We start from the raw sequence: 21,391 nt of genomic DNA on the forward strand, positions 1-21,391 counted from the left end.
ATAAATGTTTCAAAGAATTTAATGTAAGGGACTCTGTGATGGTCCGCATCAGGCCCGAACGGTATCCTCCGGGGGCCGTTCGTAAGTTACACGCGCGTAGTGCTGGACCCGTCAAAATTATAAAACGAAACGGTCTCAATGCGTATATGGCAAATCTTCCACCCTCCATGGGAATTAGTTACACATTCAATGTGGAATATCTAGTTGCATTTCAAGGGGCCATGGATGCATTGTATAGCCTTTCGCCTAACCATCCTGATTCATCAGATCTTTCCATTAATCCATGGCCCCCTCCCGACCCATTTTCCCAACCTCTACCTCTCATACCTATCCGTCCCAACCCATCTTCCCAGTTACTACGTCCCATATCTACCCTTCCCGACCCATTTTTCCAGCCTCTACCTCTCATACCTATCCGTCCCAACCCATCTTCCCAGTTACTACGTCCCATATCTACCCCTCCCGACCCATTTTTCCAACCTCTACCTCCCATACCTATTCGTCCCGACCCATTTTCCCAGCCTCTACCTCTCATACCTACCTGTCCTGACCCATCTTCTCAGCTTCTACATCATATACCTACCCTTCCCGACCTATTTTTCCAGCCTCTACGTCCCATACCTACCGGTCCCGACCCATTTTCTCAGCCTCTACCTCCCTTACCTACCCGTCCCAACCCATTTTCTCAGCCTCTACCTCTCATGCCTATTCTTCCTGACATTTCTTCTCAGTTACTCCCTCCTATACCTAACCTTCACACACCCAGAGAGGAAATAGAGAATATCCTGGACCATCAGATAGTTTTAACGTCGGACGGCAAGTTTCAGAAGTACCTGGTCAAGTGGAAGTCACGCCCAGCTTCAGACAGCACGTGGCTCACTGCGGAGGAGCTTCAGAGACTTGATCTTGGCGTCCTGGAATGGTTCAGGAGTTCTATTTCGCCAGTGGCGAAATCTTCGCAGCCGAGGAGAATTGATGGGGACATCTCACGCATACGTGCACGCACGCCGCCTTATCTCGCACGTACGCACGGAGTAGGACGGCCCCACCATCGATTTGTCTCGATGACGACATCCAGGGAGGGCCTCCTACCTAGAAGGCAAAGTTTGGTTCAAAAGATTGGGCCCGATAATCAAGAAAAGCCCATCATGGAATTTCATGATCGTGGCCCACTCGTCGGATTGATTTCATATTTTAGGTTTTGTTTATTATTATTATTTAGAACATTGTGAACGCTTTAAATTTCTCTGTTTGGTTTTTATTTTAGTTTACTTTATCGCCAAGTAATAGGTTGCACACATGGTGTGAGTTTTGGGGTATAGGATTTTCCCTATAAATAGGCACCCCTTGTAGTTCTTTTGATTCATTGAAGTTAATATAAAAAAAAATCCTGCTTTATTTTTCTGCATTCTTCGTGAGTTGTGAAAGAATTCAAAAGTGGGTGTGAAGCCCTCCCTTTTCGAAGGGCTAACTATTGTGGTGCGAAGCCACATCGATCCCGATTCACCCCCATCCTCCATCATCTTTTTTTTCCATCTTCCCTCACCATCCGTATTTCGAATTCGTCCTTTTGTTGCATCAGATTTCTTCATTATAGGGGTTTCCAGATTTCGGCCCGCAGGCGAGCTGAAACTTCGGTGGAGCACCACGCACAAGCCGTACATCGGATCGAGCTGAGATTTGGGTTTTGGAAACCATCCCCAGCCGACCAGGGCCAAGGTGGCCTTTTTTCTGAATAGTGGGCCTCACACACATGCGGCCGGGATCACACGCACGTCCGTTTGGCCATTGTTGCTGTCCACACGCGGGATCGTCTTTTGGCTCAGGTTTTTATCTTCTTTTATCCTCTCATAGCCGTTTTTCACGAATCCTAGCCCTAGATTACGTTTTTCCTAAGTTATTTGCCAATTTTCTTACCCTAGGGTTCCCCGAATTGGAATTTCTAAATCCCTTGGATTAGGGACTGATTACTATGCATGCGTGGATGATTATTTCTTATCTTTGAGTATCGTTTGGTTCATAATTGTTATTGATCCAACCCTATCTTGTGTAGGCCTGGACCCGCATAGATTCCCCTTAATTGAATGTTTGGACTTTCATGTGGGATATGGAATTTGTGTAATTGTTTCTGAACTAACGTGATCTTAAGCCTGAAATCTCGCATATCATATTTAATTTTCATGTCCTGCATCACAATCATTCAGGGTAGCATCAATATTAATTTCCTATATTTATATACATCCATGTATGCAGATATTTTTTAGCATGCAGATACACTCACAAAGAAAGAGAGTGCATATGTTGATAGTTACACAAAACCCTCTAACATACTATTCCATACCCTTTCTCATCCTTCAAGTCAGTCGCTATCGAATCTTCCTTCTGCAGTGATGCCTCCGAACTGTTCCATCTGACAAACACATGAGACCGAAGCAAGTACTCCTGCAAGCTTCCAGCAGCCGCAACATGTCTTATGAATGAACCAACCTGTAAATTAAAGAAACAAGCAATTTGAACAAAAAACACAACTATGATGGATATATAGCATTGGAGCTGAGCAATCACATAAATGGCAGTCAGACTAACAATTCAACAACTTTCCATAAGAAATCCTTTTTTTAGTTTTTTTTTCCAATACACGAAACACTCTAAATGGGCCTCTTATGGTGTGATGCCAGGACCAATGTGAACAAGTCCGGGCCAAATACAAGAGAAATGCTTCAAATGCGAACTGTGAAACCAAACCAAACAGTTCTAATCCTTCAGGAAGCTAAATTCGGAAAGTCAAAGCTTCAAGGAATAGAACACACAAGCATGCCGATCTAAGGCAAGCATCAGTATCAAAAGCCTCTTTTGTTTCCTAGAGCAGAAACTTGGGTTTGGGTCAATCCAAATCCGATTGACCCTACCCAAGTTCAGGTGGGGTTAGGTTTGGAAAACAACAACCAAATTTGAAATTGGGTCGGGTTCAGGTTGAGCGAATTCAGGTAAGGTTGGGTCAGATTATGTTGAATATAGAGGAATCCAAGTTGGATTCAAGGTGGGCACCTCAGGTTAGAATTCAGGTCAGATCAGGTTGCATGTTCAGTTCTCTTGAGGTAGGGTTGGTAATGCAAGGGCATTTCACATCGGGCTCGAGTGGGGTAGCCTGTGGGATGCGGGGACACACTTGGGGTGGGCGGCCCGCGTAAGGCGGGTGGCTCGTGTGAGGCAAGCCCCACCCGTGAGAGGCGGGTGGCTCGTGTATGGCAGACCCATGTGATTTGGGGCCCACGAGGGGGGTTCGGCCGAGGTCTTAACCCATGAGATGTGAGGCCTGGGCTATGAGATAAAGGGATTGATTTGTCATGCTCTAACAGTTCAAGCTTTTAGAGCAAGTAATTAATTGTCCTGCATCAAATTGGTATCAAAGCAGGAGGTCTCGTGTTCAAGACTCCTCACCGGGGGTGATTGATGCAGGAGCATTTTCACACCGGGCTCGAGTGGGGTTGCCTGTGGTATGCAGGGGCACAATCGGGGTGGGCGGTACCCATGTGATTTGGGGCCCACGAGGGAGGTCTCATATTCGAGACTCCTCACCGGGGGTGATTAATGCAGGGGCATTTCACACCAGGCTCCAGTGGGGTAGCCTATGAGATGCGGGGACACACTTGGGACGGGCGGCCCATGTGAGGCTGGTGGCTCGTGTGAGGCGCGCCCCACCCGTGAGAGGTGGGTGGCTCATGTGAAGCGGTACCCATGTGATTTGGGGCCCACGAGGGGGGTTCGGCCGAGGTCCTAACCCATGAGATGTGGGACCTGGGCTATGAGATAAAGGGATTGATTCGCCATGCTCTAATAGTTCCAGCTTTTAGAGCAAGTGGTTAATTGTCCTGCATCAGTTGGGCAGTCAACCTGACCTAACCCACCCAAGTTGCACCCGTAAGGCTTCCTACCCATGGGATCTAGAAAAACAAAGGCAATTGCATTTCCGCCTCAAACAGAAGATCCTTGTAGCAACAAAGATTAAAGGCTACCATTGGCTAATGCAAAGGCTCCAAAAGGTTAAAGAATGCAAAAGGTGAAGGTAGAGAAATCCACCCGCATTTTTTCATTTGCATAAAAAAGGAGGACTATCAATTACTAACAAAGAAAGACAAATGAAACAGCACACCATCATTAAAGATCACATCAGAAGGTTATAGAGAAAAGTGGCATGTGGTATTTTCTTCCCTTTCAAAATGATATTTTTCTAACATCCTCCTCGGAAAAGTGTTCGCACCTCATTAGCTTCTCTGTGGATATGATGAAAAAGAAACTACGGAGGGCCACAAATGCCACATAACTCATCCAATATACATTGAATGCCACAGCAAGACTATTGAACAACATCATAATTGCCTTCTTCTACGGTGACCATTGAAAAATTGAAAAGAAAATCTTATCCATTCAGGGGCATAATCACTTCTTCAGTTCTGCTTCATTTGAATCTTTAGTTGCTGGTTGACACCGAATAAGCAATCCTACGATCCGTTAGCAAATTCCAGCATCTCATTTTCCATTTCACTCATGTGTTGCATGCATAACTTCTATAATATTATGGTGTAAGGTGGCACAGGGAGGGACGTGATGAGCTTGATCACCGTATTCCTCAGGGGATAACTACTCCGAATGCGGAGCTCTCTGGACTCCTTAGAGAGCTTCCTCAAATCCACGAGGGATAAAAGTAGAAATAATTCCTAATAAATTCGAAATAAATTGATTGATGATTTTTTTTTTTTTAAATGAAATTACAACTCTTTAAATAAGGAGCTCAAACCTAGGGTGAAGTTTTAGACTTAGACTCCAACTCGAACACCCTAAAAACTTGACTTACTATAAATAGTAAACTTACTATTTATAAGCGACCTTTATTCCTACTAGACTTAATAGCTTTCAGCCAAAAATAGTAAGTGTCCAATTTGGCCCAACCACGTTATTCTCCTAACTTTTATAAGCCCTTTTCATGTTGGGCACAACTTCTACAACTCAAAGGATCAAAAGTTATATGTGAAGTCAAACTTAATATTTATGGTAAAAATGAAACTAAATGGGACTTTTGACCGTCAATCTCATGGAATCTCGCAAATCCAGCATGGACAACCCGGTGTAGCGGGGTTGGTTGGCTTAAGTAGGTTCTCTTACTCCAAAATCATATATAATATGTCGAAAAACTCATCCCAGTTTGCGAGATACAACTGATTTAAGGTTCTAGGTCTGGATCGTTTCCACCTCCGATCAGGCCTTCTCTGGTCCATCTTTTCCATGAAAGTGTCTGCGACCCGCTCTACATCATAAGGTGAGATGCTAACTGCATTCTTTTCAGTTAGATTATTTTCTACTATAGATAGATTGCATATTGCAAACAGAAGCTCAAAGACCTTCTCAAAACTTTCAAAAAGAAGATTGAACAACGTTGAATAACTTCATTTCATTAATTCTTTTTTAAGCATAATCAGCAATTCGTTGTGCTATGCCATTGTTGTTGTTCTTTTTTTTTCTTTTTTTTTTTTTGGTGTAATTTTCACTAAGAATATTTCAAGTCTATGATACATGATAGAAACATTCTAGATTTGAGTCTACAGAACTAGGGCCATGGCTCAACGATCCAAACCATTCATTGACTGGAAAATGGGTATGGAGATTCCTCAACAATCTTCAATATTGGAAGATTGGAGCTAGAGCTGTACACGAACCAAGTTTGCTCGATTAACTCATTGACTCATCTCGAAACTGGGTTCCAGCTGAGTTGAGCTGATTTTTTGAGTTCGAAAAAATTTTGAGCCAAGTCCGAGCTAGATTGAGCTCAACTCAACTTGGCTCAAAACTTGACTCGCTCAGTTCGAATCGATTCGACTCGAATCGGGATCACTTAATATAAATATTTTGTTAATATTTATATACTTAAATAAATTATAAATTTTATATATATATATATATATATATATATATATATATATTAACAACCCTAAAACCTAAACTCGAACTTAGATCGTAGGCTCGAACGCGAACTCGGCTTGAAAGATCGAGCTCAAGATCGGCTCGAACTGTCCCGAGCTGTTGACCGAGCCGAGCCGAGCCGAGTTCGATTTGGGGTAGCCTGCTGACCGAGCTAAGCCAGCTAGGCCAGGCTCGACTCGGTTCTGCTCTTGTACAGCTCTAATGGGAGCATACAATCTCCAGCTGATTGTAGACAACTACAGTATTGACATCTTAACTCTGTTTAGACAGCAAACAAAGGGAAGCGAGCGTCTCGTTTGGCGACATTTGGGGATTTCTGTATCCATGGTGGGACCCATCATACTACCCATCTAGCCACCACGTGCTGGGGCCCACTTTTACAAACATAAGTCTTTGCATATCCTCAGCTCAAGGATTGTATAACTTCTCACATTCCATTACATCACAAATAGCTATGATACTCCTGATATGGTAATTCTAGCATTAGCCAGTGTATAGAACATACATCAAAATGCTCTTATCACAGCTGGTATGATGTGAGAGTGGTGTGACATGATGTTCCCCACCTTGTCAAGAGGTTTGGGGCCCACCCGAATTAGGTCCTTGGGAGGGTGGTGGGCCCAAGAAGAGAGCATATGAATAACCATCCTATGCTCCCATCACTAGACAAGTGCTCTGTCAAATCAGTTCCTCTCATATCTACACCACTACAAACACTACTCAGAAAGAAATCACGTAAGAAAACGACACCCAATCAAACAAATAAGAAGCAATTTTGAAACATGCCATCAAAACCCATTTCACAAAATTAATCAAAAAAAATATTAAAAATGCATTTCCATAACCATTTTCTCTGGTAGAGTATGGTGGACCGTTAGCGTGCACACATCCACACGTAGACGCCGCAGATGTACATAATTCCAGACCTTTCCAGATGGTGGGCCAATCTACTGGTGGGACATGGCCCAAAAATTATAATCATCAGATGATCCTAGCTGTATGATCGACATACGGCTGTGACAGACGTGCATTGATCTAGACCATCAGCCTCAATTTGGGTGGGGTGTATCTAAAATATCATTACCATCAGGTGATCCCAGATTTCCAGCTGGTGGCCATCTTTGGGAAAGAAAATTGCACAATTGGGATTGTTTGATCATTGTGATTTTTGGGCCATGCCCCATCTAGAATGGGGCCAATGATTTGGACAGCCTGGATCAACTTGGACAGGTGAAAAGAAAATCGGTTGAAGGTTCATGTTCAACTGGGTAAATTGGACGATCTGGATTGTTCAATCATTGTGGTTTCTGGGCCATGCCCCATCTAGGATGGAATCTATGCTTTGGACAGTCTGGATCAGCTTGGACAGGTGAAAAGAAAATCGATCGAAGGTCCATGTTCAACTGGGAAAATTGGACGATTGGGATTGTTTGATCATTGTGATTTTTGGGCAACGCCCCATCTAGGATGGGACCAACTATTTGGACAGTCTGGATCAACCTACACATAATGGACGTTTATGGAGGATGCACCAATCTTCCAACAGCAAAAGTGAAAACCAGACCAACAAGAAAATAGGAAGTATATCATAAAATACTCTCACAAAGTAACAGTTGAGCTCGGACCGTTGACCATGTTTCTTTTCATAGCCCATTTTAATGGCTACTAATCGAACGGCTGGGATCATGCAAAACTTTAAAAAACATAGATGACACCCCATCGGTAGCAGCGCTGGCAATTTGGACGGTGTAGATTGACTAGATGCCTGCCACGTGCAAGTATGAATGCATGCATGCGTATGATTCACCATACTCAGCCAGAATCTACCACAATTCCTAATGAAAACAGATCATCTTCAACACTCCATACACAAAATCCATACCAAAAAATGGAGTGAAAAAATCAGAAAAAAAAAATGTGGTCAATCATATCCATACAAATAATAATAGTAATAATAATAATAAATTTAAAAAAATTGTAAAAAAATAAAAATAAAAATCCAATTATGTAAAGAAAAATATAAAATTACACAAAATCCATGAAAATAGATCATCTACAATACTCCATACACAAAATCCATACCAAAAAATGGAATGAAAAATCAGAAAAAATGCAATAAACCATAACCATACATAAAAAAAATTAAAAAAATTAAAAAAATTAAAAAATAAAATTAAAATTAAAAAGAAATATTTTTCTGTAAAAAATTAAAATTAAAAATCCAATTATTTAAAAATATAAAATTACACAAAAAGGACTCTTATTCAACCAAATTCATCCAGAAAAATCTAAAAGAATCCAAAAGAAGAAAAGAAAAGAAAAAATGGGTATGAGAGAATGAAACCTGAGAAGTGTTTTTTTTATCAAAAGGATGTGAATAAAACAAAGATACTCCATCCACAAAATCCATAGAGTGAAAAAATCAGGAAAAAAAAAAAAAATTGTAGTCAGTCATATCCATGCATTTAAAAGAATCTTTCTGTAAAAAATCAAATAAAAATCCAATTAATTAAATAAAAATATAAAGTTACAAAAAAAGGACTCATATTCAATCAAATTGATTCAGAAAAAATCTAAAAAGATTACCAAAAAATAATATAAGAAAAGAAAAGAAAGAGTGGTTGTGAAAGATTAAAACCTGAGAAGTGTTTTTTGATCGAAGGATGTGATTGAATCTCATGTTTCTCCTCTCCTAGGAAGAGATTGTTGAAAGAAGGAGAGGTTTTTTAGAGTCTTTTTGTTTTTTTCCAAATGCTTAATTATCAGTAGTTGCTAACAAGACGATATATAGGAAGCGGATTGCGTACTGTGAACACCTGGACGAGAATCCGTCCAGAGAGGACTCCCTGGAAACCAATTTGATATATTATCCTTATCCACACCGTCCATCCATTTTTTCAGATAATTTTAATAATATTTTATAAAAATAAGAGATATAAAATTCTCAAGTGGACCACACATTGGGGATTAAGCTACCACCATTGAAACCTTCTTGGAAGCCGTAGAAGTTTTGGATCAAGATAATATTTTTATTTCCCGTTAATCCATATCTCTATAACCTTATGAACAGTATGGATGGAAAATAATCATAACGGTGGCTGCTAATAATGTTTTAACGGTGGATGTCGTTATCACCGCTTCTTCCTAATGTGAATTCCATTTAAGCTTTGGATCTGCCTCATTTTTGGGATTATATTCTAAAATCATCTGAAAAAACGGATGGACGGCGTGGATGAAACCCATACATCAAGGTGGGCCCCAAAGATTCCCTGCATGGACAGATTATTGTCCAGCGGGGGCAGGACGCAATCCGCTTCTGATATATCGACGTCTGCTAAAACTTAAACTGCACGTACCGCGTGTACATCACTTACCATGCACACGCAACCACGTAGGCTAATATAAAACCCATTTTAAAGATCTGAGCTTTTAATAAGATGGAAGAACTTAGTTTATCTTATATCATTAAAAAATTACTCCGTCTTATTTCTTAACTAGGACAATATACTTGACGGCTGAGATTATTTTAGAGCCGACCGTGTGATTTGTAAACCATGGCCTACCTGAGGAGTGAAAAACACTGATTTCTATTAGAGAAGATCTAAGTAATGTATCCCACCTGATGAAAATTTGAATCTCTAGCACACGTTTTATATTTTGGCACGTGTTGATGCGTGTTGATTTCAAATTCTATACCTGCGTGTAGTCGTAGCTGATACAGCGGTGTCTGTCGCGATTATAGGTTGTCAGATTTTTTTTTCCCCTTATGTCCAAAATACCCCTCTTACAAAGGCGTCGAAAGATGTTGAGGTTTGGTACATACATAGCTGTAATAATAGTTTTACGTCGGGACTGTAGCCGTTGAATATGAGGTCATTTTCAAAATCCGATCCATTTATATTATTGAGCATATGAAGATGTTAAAATTCAAATACAAAATTATTATTTTTGAAATGTTTTAACCATTGACTACGTAACAACTTTTATTTAAGACCGTCTACTTGAGACATTGTTCTGTGGGCCATTTAGAGTATCTTCCAATCTTAAAGATATTTTGGATGCCATCCATCCACAATGAATACCATCAGATAAATGGTTGGATCAATGCAATAATGTCGCAGATGCAATGGGTACGATCTTTACATACAAAATTATTACTGCGTTGGGATGTATTGAAGAGAACCTTTAAAAGTAAACTCTTCTTATCCTACTTATTGGGAAAAAGAACAGCTCCAGCGCACGTGCCATTACAGCACGTGTGAGGAAGATATTCGTGGTTAGCAAGGTGATTCACGAGATGTGTTCGATGATAGGGTTCGATGATAGGGAAAACAATCAGGTTTCTTCATTGATCTGGTGGGCCACTAGTATATGAAAATAATGGACGGTTGATAAAGTTCGAAACAACCTGCATTCATCGTATAAGTATGGACGCGGATTTCCTGCGAAACGGATTGGCTACTCCCCCAGTCCCCCTGCCACTAGCCCGCGGCTGATGGTCGGTGCTTTGTGGGCTTACCATGATGTATTTGTTTCATCCATGCCGTTCATCCATTTTTAAAGATCATTTTATGACTTGATAAGATAAATGATATTGATATAAATCTCATGTGAACCACACCACAGGAATACAATAGTGATTGGATATCCACCATTAAAATCCTCTTGAGGCCCATTGTACTATTTATTTTACATCCAATCTGTTGATTAGGTCATACAGACGTAGATAAAGGGAAAAAACAAATATCACCTTGATCCAAATATTTTAACACCCAAAAAGTTTTCAATGGTGGCCGTTCAATCAACACTATTTCCTATAATAGATGGACGACGTGGATGAAACATATACATCATAGTAGGGCCAACGGGGCAGACCGACCATCAGCCATTGGCCGGTGGCAGGGGGAGTAGCCAATCCGTTTCCAGGTCGGGTGAGTAAATGTGTTACGCGGATTGTCGGCACACACGTCTCAGTAATTTCTGTAATCAAAGCTAGGTGGAGCCCACCACAATGTGTGTGAGAAATCCACTCCGGCCCTCCGTTCAGGACATAATCTAAAACATGGAAGCGGATTTGCTGGTGTACCTCACACGCTATATACCTGATGCATTGATGTTAGAAAGTTCTGCGAGCCTAATCATGAAATATGTGTTATATCTAAACCGTTCATTCATTTGGCGAGCCCGTTTTAAGGCATGAGATGAAAAATAAGCCAGATATAACTATCAAGTGAACCACACTAAAAAAATGTAGTAGGGGATTCAACATCTACCATTGAAACCCTTTTTATTTTTTTCAATATTAGGTTGCTATCGGATATACCTCATTTTTGATCTCATACTCTAAAATTGTCTTGAAAAATAGATGGACGGTAATGATACAATACATACATCATGGTGGGGCCTACAGAACGTTATGGTGGCCCAACGAATTGTTGAATGGAAAATAAACATTATGATGGACATTTGTGTTGTGGTGAAGATGATCTTTGGATATGATTCATTTTTTTGGATAATACTTTATAATCTCTAAAAATAGATGAATGGGGTGGATATAATAAATACATCATTGAGGGGCCCATGTAACTATAATCTCCTTTGAACTGTTTGTACAACCCAGGTAGCCCGAGGAGCGTCAGTACTCGTCTCCGCACAACACGCACCTACTGCAGCTATACAGCCGGTGTGAGGTACACTAGCCAATTCACTTCCCTAAAAAATGGGGAGACATCCAAGCTATGTCCACCAAGGTGAATTGAAAACACATAAATTTTAACCTTATACAAACTTGTGTAGTCCATGGAATTTTACCTGTCATGTGGGCCACTTGAATTTTGGAACGACCTACAGGGTGTATTTCAAACACCATGGGGGGCCTCACATAGCTTCTGACTGCATGAACTTTTTAGGACAGGGTGTAGCGCAGGCGGACTAGAGTCGGGAGTGGTGACCCTCTTGATACCAATGTCAGTGATAGTTGGTTTTGTAAGCCCATGTATGTACTTTATCCATTCCATTCATCCCTATTAACAGCTCATTTTAAGATATAAACTTAGAAATGAGGTAGACCTGAATCTTTAGTGGACCAAACTACAAGAAAGTAGTAATTGAATGCTTATAGTTAAAAACTTACCCTAACTGATGAATGGCTCATACTTCAAAAACGTGTGTCCTTCTAACAAATATTTAACACGTGCTCCACCCCTCACATGAGTAGCGAGACTAGCCACTGAAGTGATGTCACTAAGTTCCATGGCCCCACTATAATGTATGGTTTGTATCCACGACTTCCATCCACTTGAAGAGATCATTTTTGGACAATATCCAAGGAACGAGTTAAATCCAAAGCTCTAGTGGACCCCGGCACAGAAAACAGTGGGAAAGTGACACCCACCATTAAAAACTTCTAAATGCCACAAAAGTTTTAGATCAAGCTGAAATTTGTGTTTTTCTTTATTTCATTTCATGTCTTTTCTAACTTTTGAACAGGTTAGATATCAAATAAACATTACAGTGGGCCTTAAGATAGTTTCAACCTTTGGGAATCACTCTCCCTACTGTTTTCTACGGTGGTTCCACTACAGATTTTTATCCATCTCATTCTTTGGTTAATGCACTAAAATGATATCTAAAATTAGACATGTGGTGTGAATAAAACACATATATCATAGTGGGCCTGCGTAACTTACTAACGGATCCTCGACGGAGGACTTGCTACTCAGCCTATCGGTATCTAATACGCGTCCCACATAAGGGGCCATGTACGACCCAAGAGAAGGAAAAGGTAAATTTGTGGACGCCTCGTCAGAGACGTGTTCTCGGAGCTTTGCTGGTTCCTGGCGCGTGTGAGATCCCTGCCCATCCACGTGCGAATATCAAACACGTGTTAGCATTCTAAGCTTTCCATTACGTAGGATACACTGTTTAGATCTTCGGGCCTAAAGCTCACGCCATTTCACAACTCTGGTGGGCCTTAGAATGCTAAACAAATGGCCTGCAGTTAAATGTTATTTTAACCGTCCGTTTACTTTTATAATCTAATCGTTGCTTGCAACAATGGAAAGATCAGATCTCGAACACCCGTTCAATACTGGCACGTGTTTCTATGTGTGTGGACGGGCACGGCTCCACACGCGCGTTGCATCAACAAAAACCCAAGTACGCGTGGGACACACGTCGGATCTTGACTTATGAACGTCACGACTAAAATCGGGAGTGAATTGCGTACTTAGTAAACTCTGTGGGGCCCACCATGTATGTATATGTTTTATTCACGCCGTCCCAAAATGTTACATGGACATGGATGGACTAAAAATACAAATATCAGCTGGATTAAAAATTTACATGGCCCCAAGTTCACACTTCCTCTAGTGTGGTCCACTTGAGCTTTGAATATTCTTCAATTTTGAGCTGGTGCCTTATAATTAGCTGGTAAAATGGATGGACGGAGTGGATATGACACATGCATCACGGCAGGCCCCACAGTTTAGTTTTTGGGACTTATGATCGGACGGTTAGGATCTTTTGATTGGCCTGACTTTCAGTGTACGGTGCAACTATGGTGGGGCCTACCAGATGAATGGTCTGATTGTTTGAATAACTGACGGTAGCTGAATAATGTCAGATCAAGATCGAATGGTGATGGATGTGGGTGGGAAGTGGGACCCACTTCCATCCTAATTTTCTATGTTTCCATGTTGGCTTGGCATTCAACGATGAGACGTTTGGAACGAAGTAATTCACAGCATCTGGACTCGGTCCCAAAAAAGATATGGGGTTGAATTTCACGTAAACATCAGGGTGAGCTCATCTGCCTTTTGCTAATATGTTATATTGTCTAGTTGAACAGACACATGAGTTACAATAAATGTTGAAAATAATATGTTTAAAATAATAATTGATATTAAAAAAATAAAAATAAAATAAATAATAATGATTGGATTATTTGGCTTGAAATCAATTCTATCATTTTTGGACCCTATTCTAGTTATGAAAAGAATATTAGACAATTAGCCGCTAGGATACAACAACTATTACTTAATTCCAATGGTGCACTTGCTATAAATGAGCTTGTATCATTGTGTAGAACTAAATCAAAGTGAGTTGATTGACAATAGACTCTGCAAATGAACATTGAATCAGAGATGAATTTTGAAGAAATGGAGGAAAAAAATGTTTGTTTAAATGAATAATTTCATAAAAAGGTGTAGGTCTTACAAGGCCGTTTCAAATTATTTAGGTTAGTTGAGTTTGAACTCAACTAGTGTGAACACCAGAACATATGCATTCTTAGTTTGAAAATGTACACAAAATCGGCAGGTACGAATATACTTGTAGAATACGGATCAAAATTGTTAGTGCAAATACACTCTCAGTCCTCTCATAGGCCCGGACTCGGCTAGCTCGACACACGCATGTATGTGGTTAATGACATAAGTTTACACCCAAATCCATAGCTCAACTGGCAAACTGAGTGGAGATACCTTGTTTCAGCACTTGAGGTCTTAAGAGTATGGATCTGTAGTAGCTAGGGGTGGCTAACGTGGAGTGTGTTCACTGACATTGTTGTGTACTAACAAGCTAACACAAAATTTTTAAAGTGAAATGACATAAGTTTGGGCTAATACTCTTCTTGGGTCATTTTTTATATTGAATAAAAAAATTCACTAAAAATTAAAAACATTTCAAATTTTTTTTTTTTTAAAAAAGGGAAAAAAAAGTTTTGAATTTTTAAAATATATTTATTTATTTATTAAAATATTATTAAAATACAATAATAAAATGTCACAGTCTTATCTAGTGGTCCCCATATCTGACTAAAGACCGGAAGCGGATTGGCTGGTGTACCTCACACCAGTTGAATAGTTGCATTTTACTTTAGCAAGTTCTGTGGGTTTGATCATGAGGTACATGTTATATTCAAACCATCCATCCATTTGATGACCTCATCTGAAGGCTTGAGATGAAAAATAAGACAGATCTAACTATCAAGTGGACCACACTGCAAAAACTAGTGGGGGATTGAACTTCTACCATTGAAACCCTTTTTGGGGTCGAAGAAGTTTTGGATCAATATGAAATTGGCTTTTCCTCTTCATCCAGGTCTTTGTGACCTCATGAACAGATTGGATGTAAAATAAATGCTATGGTGGGCCCTGCAAATTTTTTAACGGACTGCTTCTATTTGTGGTGTGGATATGATTCATTTTTTGGATAATGCTTTAAAATGATCTCTAAAAATATATGAACAGTGTAAATACAATAAATATATCAGTGTGGGGCTCATGTAACCTTTATCTACTTTGAACCGATCATACAACTCCAAGCTCGAGGAGCGTCAGTGCTCGTCTTCGCACGGGAAGTGGATTGCGTGCCGACTATCAAGTTACTCAGTACACTACGCCCTGAAACAGTGTGAATTGAAGTCTAGCATTGAAAAGTTCTTCGGGGCCACAGAAGTTTTAGATCAAGATGATATTTTGTTTTCCCTTAATCCATGTCTGTGTGATCTTATGAACAGTTTAGATGACAAATAAACATCAGTGGGTGCTTAGAAAGGTTTCAACTGTGGAAATCAATACTTTCACGGTTTCCTTTGGTATGGTCCACTTGAGCTTTTGGTATATTTCAGTTTTGGGCTTAACCCTAAAATGATCGGGGGGGAAAAATGGATAGACGGCTTGGATAAACCACATGAATTCACAGTTGGCTCAACAGAGTTTACTCAGTACGATAATAGCGTACCGAGTAACCCAATACGCAATCCGATTTCCTCCGCACGACATGTACCTACAGCGGCTATATAGCTGGTGTGTGGTATATCAGCCAAACCGCTTTCCTAAATACCTGCCTTCTAATGAAATCCTTATGTACGCGGCCGTTTCTGCTCAGTGCAGGCTGGGACAGTACCCAATCTGTGGAGGAGATTTTTTAATTTTTATTTTTGTCGTCGGTTGTTGTGAAGTCATTTTCTATAATAAGGGCACCGTACAGCCCAACTGGTAGAGTTTAACATCCATCAGGACCGTCCATCTACATTTCACTCTGTGGATACAAAATGGTTCAAAAATGATCAGTGGCCTCTAAGGGGACAGTACTGAATAAAACGATGGGAAAATGAATAAAAGGGATAGATAGGTGCACCTGAATGTGTGATTTTAGACACCCAGGTCATCCATGATAGTTATCACTGGATGGACGGTTCAGATTAGTGTATTACCCTACCCACATGTTTTCTAGAGAGATGGTTCCACTGTATTCCAATTCTCCAAGCTCTACCATATCATCTCCAAAGGTACATTAGCAACGATTTGAGATATTCGTAGGACCATAGTTCCACAACTTGTGGAACATTGTCTGTAGGGAACAAATGCTTACGATGATTCCCAACTGAAAAGAAACGAATAAGATGAGATTGTATTTCGCCGAGTGAAGAAAATGTTGTTGCAGATATTTTGGAAAAATCTACCACAGATCAATGTATGGAATGGTGTTGTGCCCTTTTAGTTACCTTAATTGGAAAATCATGTTTTAAAAAATAAAGGGCAACTTATTTTTGCAGGTAGTGTTGTGTTTTTGTAAGAAAAATAAAATATTTGTTTTTAGAAAATAAATATATTATGTTACGGGAAAAATATGCCCACCTACTATTAATAGGCCAGGTCGAACGCTAACAGCAAAAGGTATGACCCAACGGTCCAACACTCACTCCTAGGCCAACTAGGAAGGGAGCTTCATCACTTGGCTTCAGGCCGAGCCTGACCTTTGCAAGACAACCCAACTGAGAAGCTCGATCCCTCATCATTAGGCCAAACTTGGCCGAGGAGCTCGATCCCCAGCTTAGGGCAGAACTCAACCCCAACGTTTGGTCGAGCTTGACCTCAACGGATGAGCCGCGCCCGACCCCAATGTTAGCCCGAGCTCAACCTAACCAACACCCAGTCAGCCCGCGATCCACGCCGAATATCACTGAAACTATCTCCAACACGGTTCTCCTTGCTGAAGATCTAGAAGGATCCTCATCGCACGTAAACTTATTATCCTACTAGGATTCTGTCCCTGCCAAAACAGAGACAATCACACCCTACGCCATTCCCTCTTCTCACTTATCAATAAGATGATCCCCATAAGGGAGAGGTACGCATAATCTCTAGCCCTATACCCTTGACACTCAACTAGACCTAGATTCCTGACATTGGCATCGGAGGGTCTCCGGCACAAGACAGGGTCCACTTTATTTGCTCTTTGTGTGGGTTCACGAGTCAAGGATGGTTGACCAAATTTTTGCACTAACATATTATATATGAAAACTTATAAAAAATATATTTATATAATTTAGTAGTGAGAGAGTTGGATTTACCATAAAAACTTAGGTTTAAATTTTATAAGTTACTGCCCGCATAGCATGAGATGTAGGATTGCTTGAATACTTTTTGGCACACTTTACCCTCCACACATTGAATCTTTAATGTAATCAAGAAGTAAAATGAGGTTTTGTTGATCAAGTGTATTTAATCTAGTGCAGTGTTGATTGATTGACCCTGTTCACCCAAGAATTCTTGGGTCGACTGAAGCACGTCGTGAAGTGCCCATTCAATTAAGATCTATTTCAATTGACCAAGAGACTCTATTGATGTCTCAGTCGATCAATGGTGCAATCGAGCAGAACACATAAGTGCACAATTTTATTTTTATTTTTGCATGGGCGTTACATAAACCATGTTAATATGATATCAATGTATTTTTTATAGAAAAAAATTGTGAGAGCTTATAGAGACTTGAGAGTTTTGAGGAGTTAAGTTATAAGTTGTTTCATCTCTTATAACTTTCTGTTCGTGGTGGATTGTTTGTCACTTGGCGTCGTGGTTTTTTCATGAGAAATTTTTTTATGTAGAATTCGTATGTTCTCTAGGGTTGCTTGAATTTTTCTTTTCATATTATGTTGTATGATTCTGTCTGAGGTTGTTTCCATGGCGAATAGATCATTTAGGGCTTGTCGCATCCCCAACAGGTTTAACCAAAGTATTGACTAAGTGCATCAAATAAGTACATAGTTGTACATGTGGCATTGACGTTAGATGTCACACACATGGTAATAATTAGACAAATTTAAGTCTAAATAAGATTTAAATGATAATTATATACATTTAGGTATGATTAAGATTTGAATGATAATTACATGTTTTGTCATATAGCAATAGCTTATTAATACTATAGGTAAAGAGTCGTATTCATTCATGAAAAATAATTGTTTTCTATGAACAGATATGCATATTGACGCTGTCTGTTTAAGTCTTATATATATTCTAAACGTTATAGTTAGAGGTTGGGCACCGAATGACTCGATCCACTAACTCGACTCGTCCGACTCGTTTAGATCTGACTTGACCTGAACCGAATGAGTGAGTCAGTCCGGATCGGGTAGGCTTCACCCAATCCGAACTCAAACTGAGTTGAGTGATCAAGTTATCCAATAACTCGATCCACTTAGACTCGACTCGATACGAAACTCGACTCAACCCGACTCTCTAATCTTACCCACCACACCCTACCTTGACCCGATCCCAAACTCTGTCTCTCTCCCTCCCTCATCCTCCACCTATTCCAAGCCCAGCAACCCACCACCATCACCCTCTTCCTACTCCTCCTCCTCCTCCTCCTCCTCTCTCTCTCTCTCTCTCTCCGTCCCTCCGTCCCTCCTCCTCCTCCTCCTCCTCCTTCGCCTCCTCTCTCTCCTCTCCACTCTCTCCCTCCCTCAATCCAACTCGGTGCCAACTCGACCCGACTTGGTTCTTCTGATCAGATTGGACTCGGTCTAGATCAATCCAGGCCAAACCGAACTCGAATCAAGTCAGGCATGTTGGACTCGGTGTTGAGTCGGATCGAGTTTGTGTCAGGCTCTAATTGGATCGAGTTGAGTAAGCCCGAACTCAATCCAACTCAACTTGATGCCCAGCTCTAATTATATTCCAAAGATAATAGAACATTTTTTTATCAGGTCATTCCTAACATTATACTTTTATTTCTACCTTCTAACTATTCTTCATTTAAAATCATCTTTGTAAGGCATATCAATATCAATAATCAGAAATCTATTCAATGCTTAGAGATGTAAACCTTTGCATTGAATTATAAATTTATGAGTTCATTATGTCAAAAAAGAATTTATCATTTCTTTCTCACAAACGTGTTAGAAAGAAATATACATTTAGAAAATGAAAACCAAAGTCTATATGTAAGATGCATGTGTTGCCTAATTAATGATGAAAAGCATACATGTAGAATATAACACGTGTATGTGTAGTGAGGCCCCCGACCGGGTCAAGATAAATAACTTATGCCTAAGTTCTGCCAAAAAATTAATAAGTACATGTGCTCTAGGAGTCCAACCCAATCCAAACTAATAAATCTGGACTGGTCCAAGTTCGGTTGACCCAGTTTGTTGGGACTAGGATTCTATAGTGGGTGTTGGAAAAAAAAAACTTATGTGGACCCACGATGATGTATGCATTTTATCCACTTTGCCCATCCATTTTGCGATCTTGAATTATTATGAACCAAAAAATGACGATGATGTATGTATTTTATCCACTCCACCCATCCATTTTGCGATCTCGAATTATTATGATCCAAAAAATGACGATGATGTATGTACTTTATCCACTCTGCCCATTCATTTTGCGATCTTGAATTATTATGATCCAAAAAATGAGACATCCAAATCTTAGGTTGACAACACTATCGGAAACAATGGTGATTGAACGCTCACCAAGTTTTTAAGTGTTTTTAGACTCCAATTGCCCCCATCTGATTGGTTATCTACCATATTATGGTAGGTCATGGTCTATTGTATTTAGAGGTGTACACGAATCAAGCTAGCTCGGTTGTCTCGCTCGACTTGACTTGAAACAACTCGATCTGACTTGGTTCAAAGCCAAGTTTGAGGCAAGTCGAGCTGATTTTTTGAGCTAAAAAATGAGTTCGAGCTAGCCCCGGCTCGACTCGATAAGATTTGAACCCAGCTTGAATCGAACCAGTTCGGTGACTCGGTTACTTTGATATTGATGTTGCTCACCAAGTGTTTGATGAAATGACTCAAAGAAGTGTGGCTGGTGGCAAGGAGTGTATGTATATGAAACCAACACCCTTTTTTTCTTGTTTTTTATGTTGCTTAGAGGGTCCCTTGTTTTTTTTTTCCTTGATTTTTATATTGTTCAGAAGGTGTTTGAAATTGGCCCGAGCTACTGACCGAACCAAGCCGAGCTGGCTAGTTAGCATCGAGTACCGAGCCAAGCCGAGTTCGAGCTGAGGTCAGCTTAGACCGGATGCACACCCCTAATTGTATCACTTACTAGGACTATAAGTAATCAAAATTAAAGAGAAATGATTCACTAGGCTAAGTGTATCGAAATCTTGCCATGCATGTACTTGCATTTGGACTTGTCAGCATTCGCAACACATATGTGAACCGTCTATTAGATGTTGTCCATTCCTCGTAGGCTTCCTTGGAAAAATTCATATAAATTAAATGATCCAACGATGTAAGTCAGCGGAATGGAAAAGGGATGGATAAGATTTATGCAAAGTAAAGGATCGGATGATTAGGACCGTCAAATTGATGTGAATTTTGCATATGGTAGTGAATGATGTATTGAATGAACCGAATGGACGGTCCAAAGAGCTGATGCAGACGCCAATGAGCATGAATGCAACTAGGTGCATGGGAAGGTTTTGTGCACTAAGGTCCACTGGATTTTTTTCCCAGGTTAGAACTTTCATATTTGGAATTCGACCTATCCAAATGGATGTAACATGGAGGAAATATGGTATACCGTACAGAACTAGAAAATGCCAGAGCCGTATTTAGGCAGCACACGTGGCAGAGAATTGCATCAATCGGGACCGTACAGCTCGGATGAAACCCATACATCAATCTGGGCCCCAAAGATTCCCTGCACGGGCAGTTTATTGACGTCTGCTGAAACTGCACGTACCGCGTGTACATCACATCCCATGCACACGCAACCACGTAGGCTAACATAAAACCCATTTTCAAGAGCTGAGCTTTTAATAAGATGGAAGAACTTAATTTATCTTTTATCATTAAAAAATTACTCCGTTTTATTTCTTAACTAGGACAATATACTTGACGGCTGAGATTATTTTAGAGCCGACCGTGTGATTTGTAAACCATGGCCTATCTGAGGAGTGAAAAACGCTGATTTCTATTAGAGAATATCTGAGTAATGTATCTCACCTGATGAAAATCTCGAATCTCTTTCACACGTTTGATATTTTAGCACGTGTTGATGTGTGTACATTTCAAATTCTACACCCGCGTGTAGTCGGAGCTGATACATCGGTGTCCGCGCGTTTATAGGTCGTCAGATTTTTTTTTCTTATGTCCAAAATA

At 40.2% G+C, this 21,391-nt stretch overlaps 1 protein-coding gene across 2 annotated transcripts in view; it reads right to left on the minus strand.

Annotated features, from left to right (window-relative positions):
• The window catches only part of LOC131221027 (probable gamma-aminobutyrate transaminase 3, mitochondrial), a 35,651-nt gene extending 26,883 nt beyond the window's left edge, over positions 1-8,768 (minus strand). Inside the window, exons 1-2 of one of the 2 annotated variants that reach the window (XM_058216103.1) lie at positions 8,618-8,768; positions 2,342-2,487 (exon numbers count right to left, since the gene is read on the minus strand). In XM_058216103.1, coding sequence (XP_058072086.1) covers positions 2,342-2,487; positions 8,618-8,659 — 188 coding nt within the window. In that variant the 5' untranslated portion in view covers positions 8,660-8,768. Of the gene's footprint in view, positions 1-2,341; positions 2,488-8,323; positions 8,418-8,617 lie in introns of those variants that run through there. The other variant, XM_058216102.1, reaches the window with a different exon arrangement.
• Between the last annotated feature and the right edge of the window lie 12,623 nt (positions 8,769-21,391).

This window comes from Magnolia sinica, chromosome 12, assembly GCF_029962835.1.
Source record: "Magnolia sinica isolate HGM2019 chromosome 12, MsV1, whole genome shotgun sequence".
NCBI classification, from domain to species: Eukaryota; Viridiplantae; Streptophyta; class Magnoliopsida; order Magnoliales; family Magnoliaceae; genus Magnolia; species Magnolia sinica.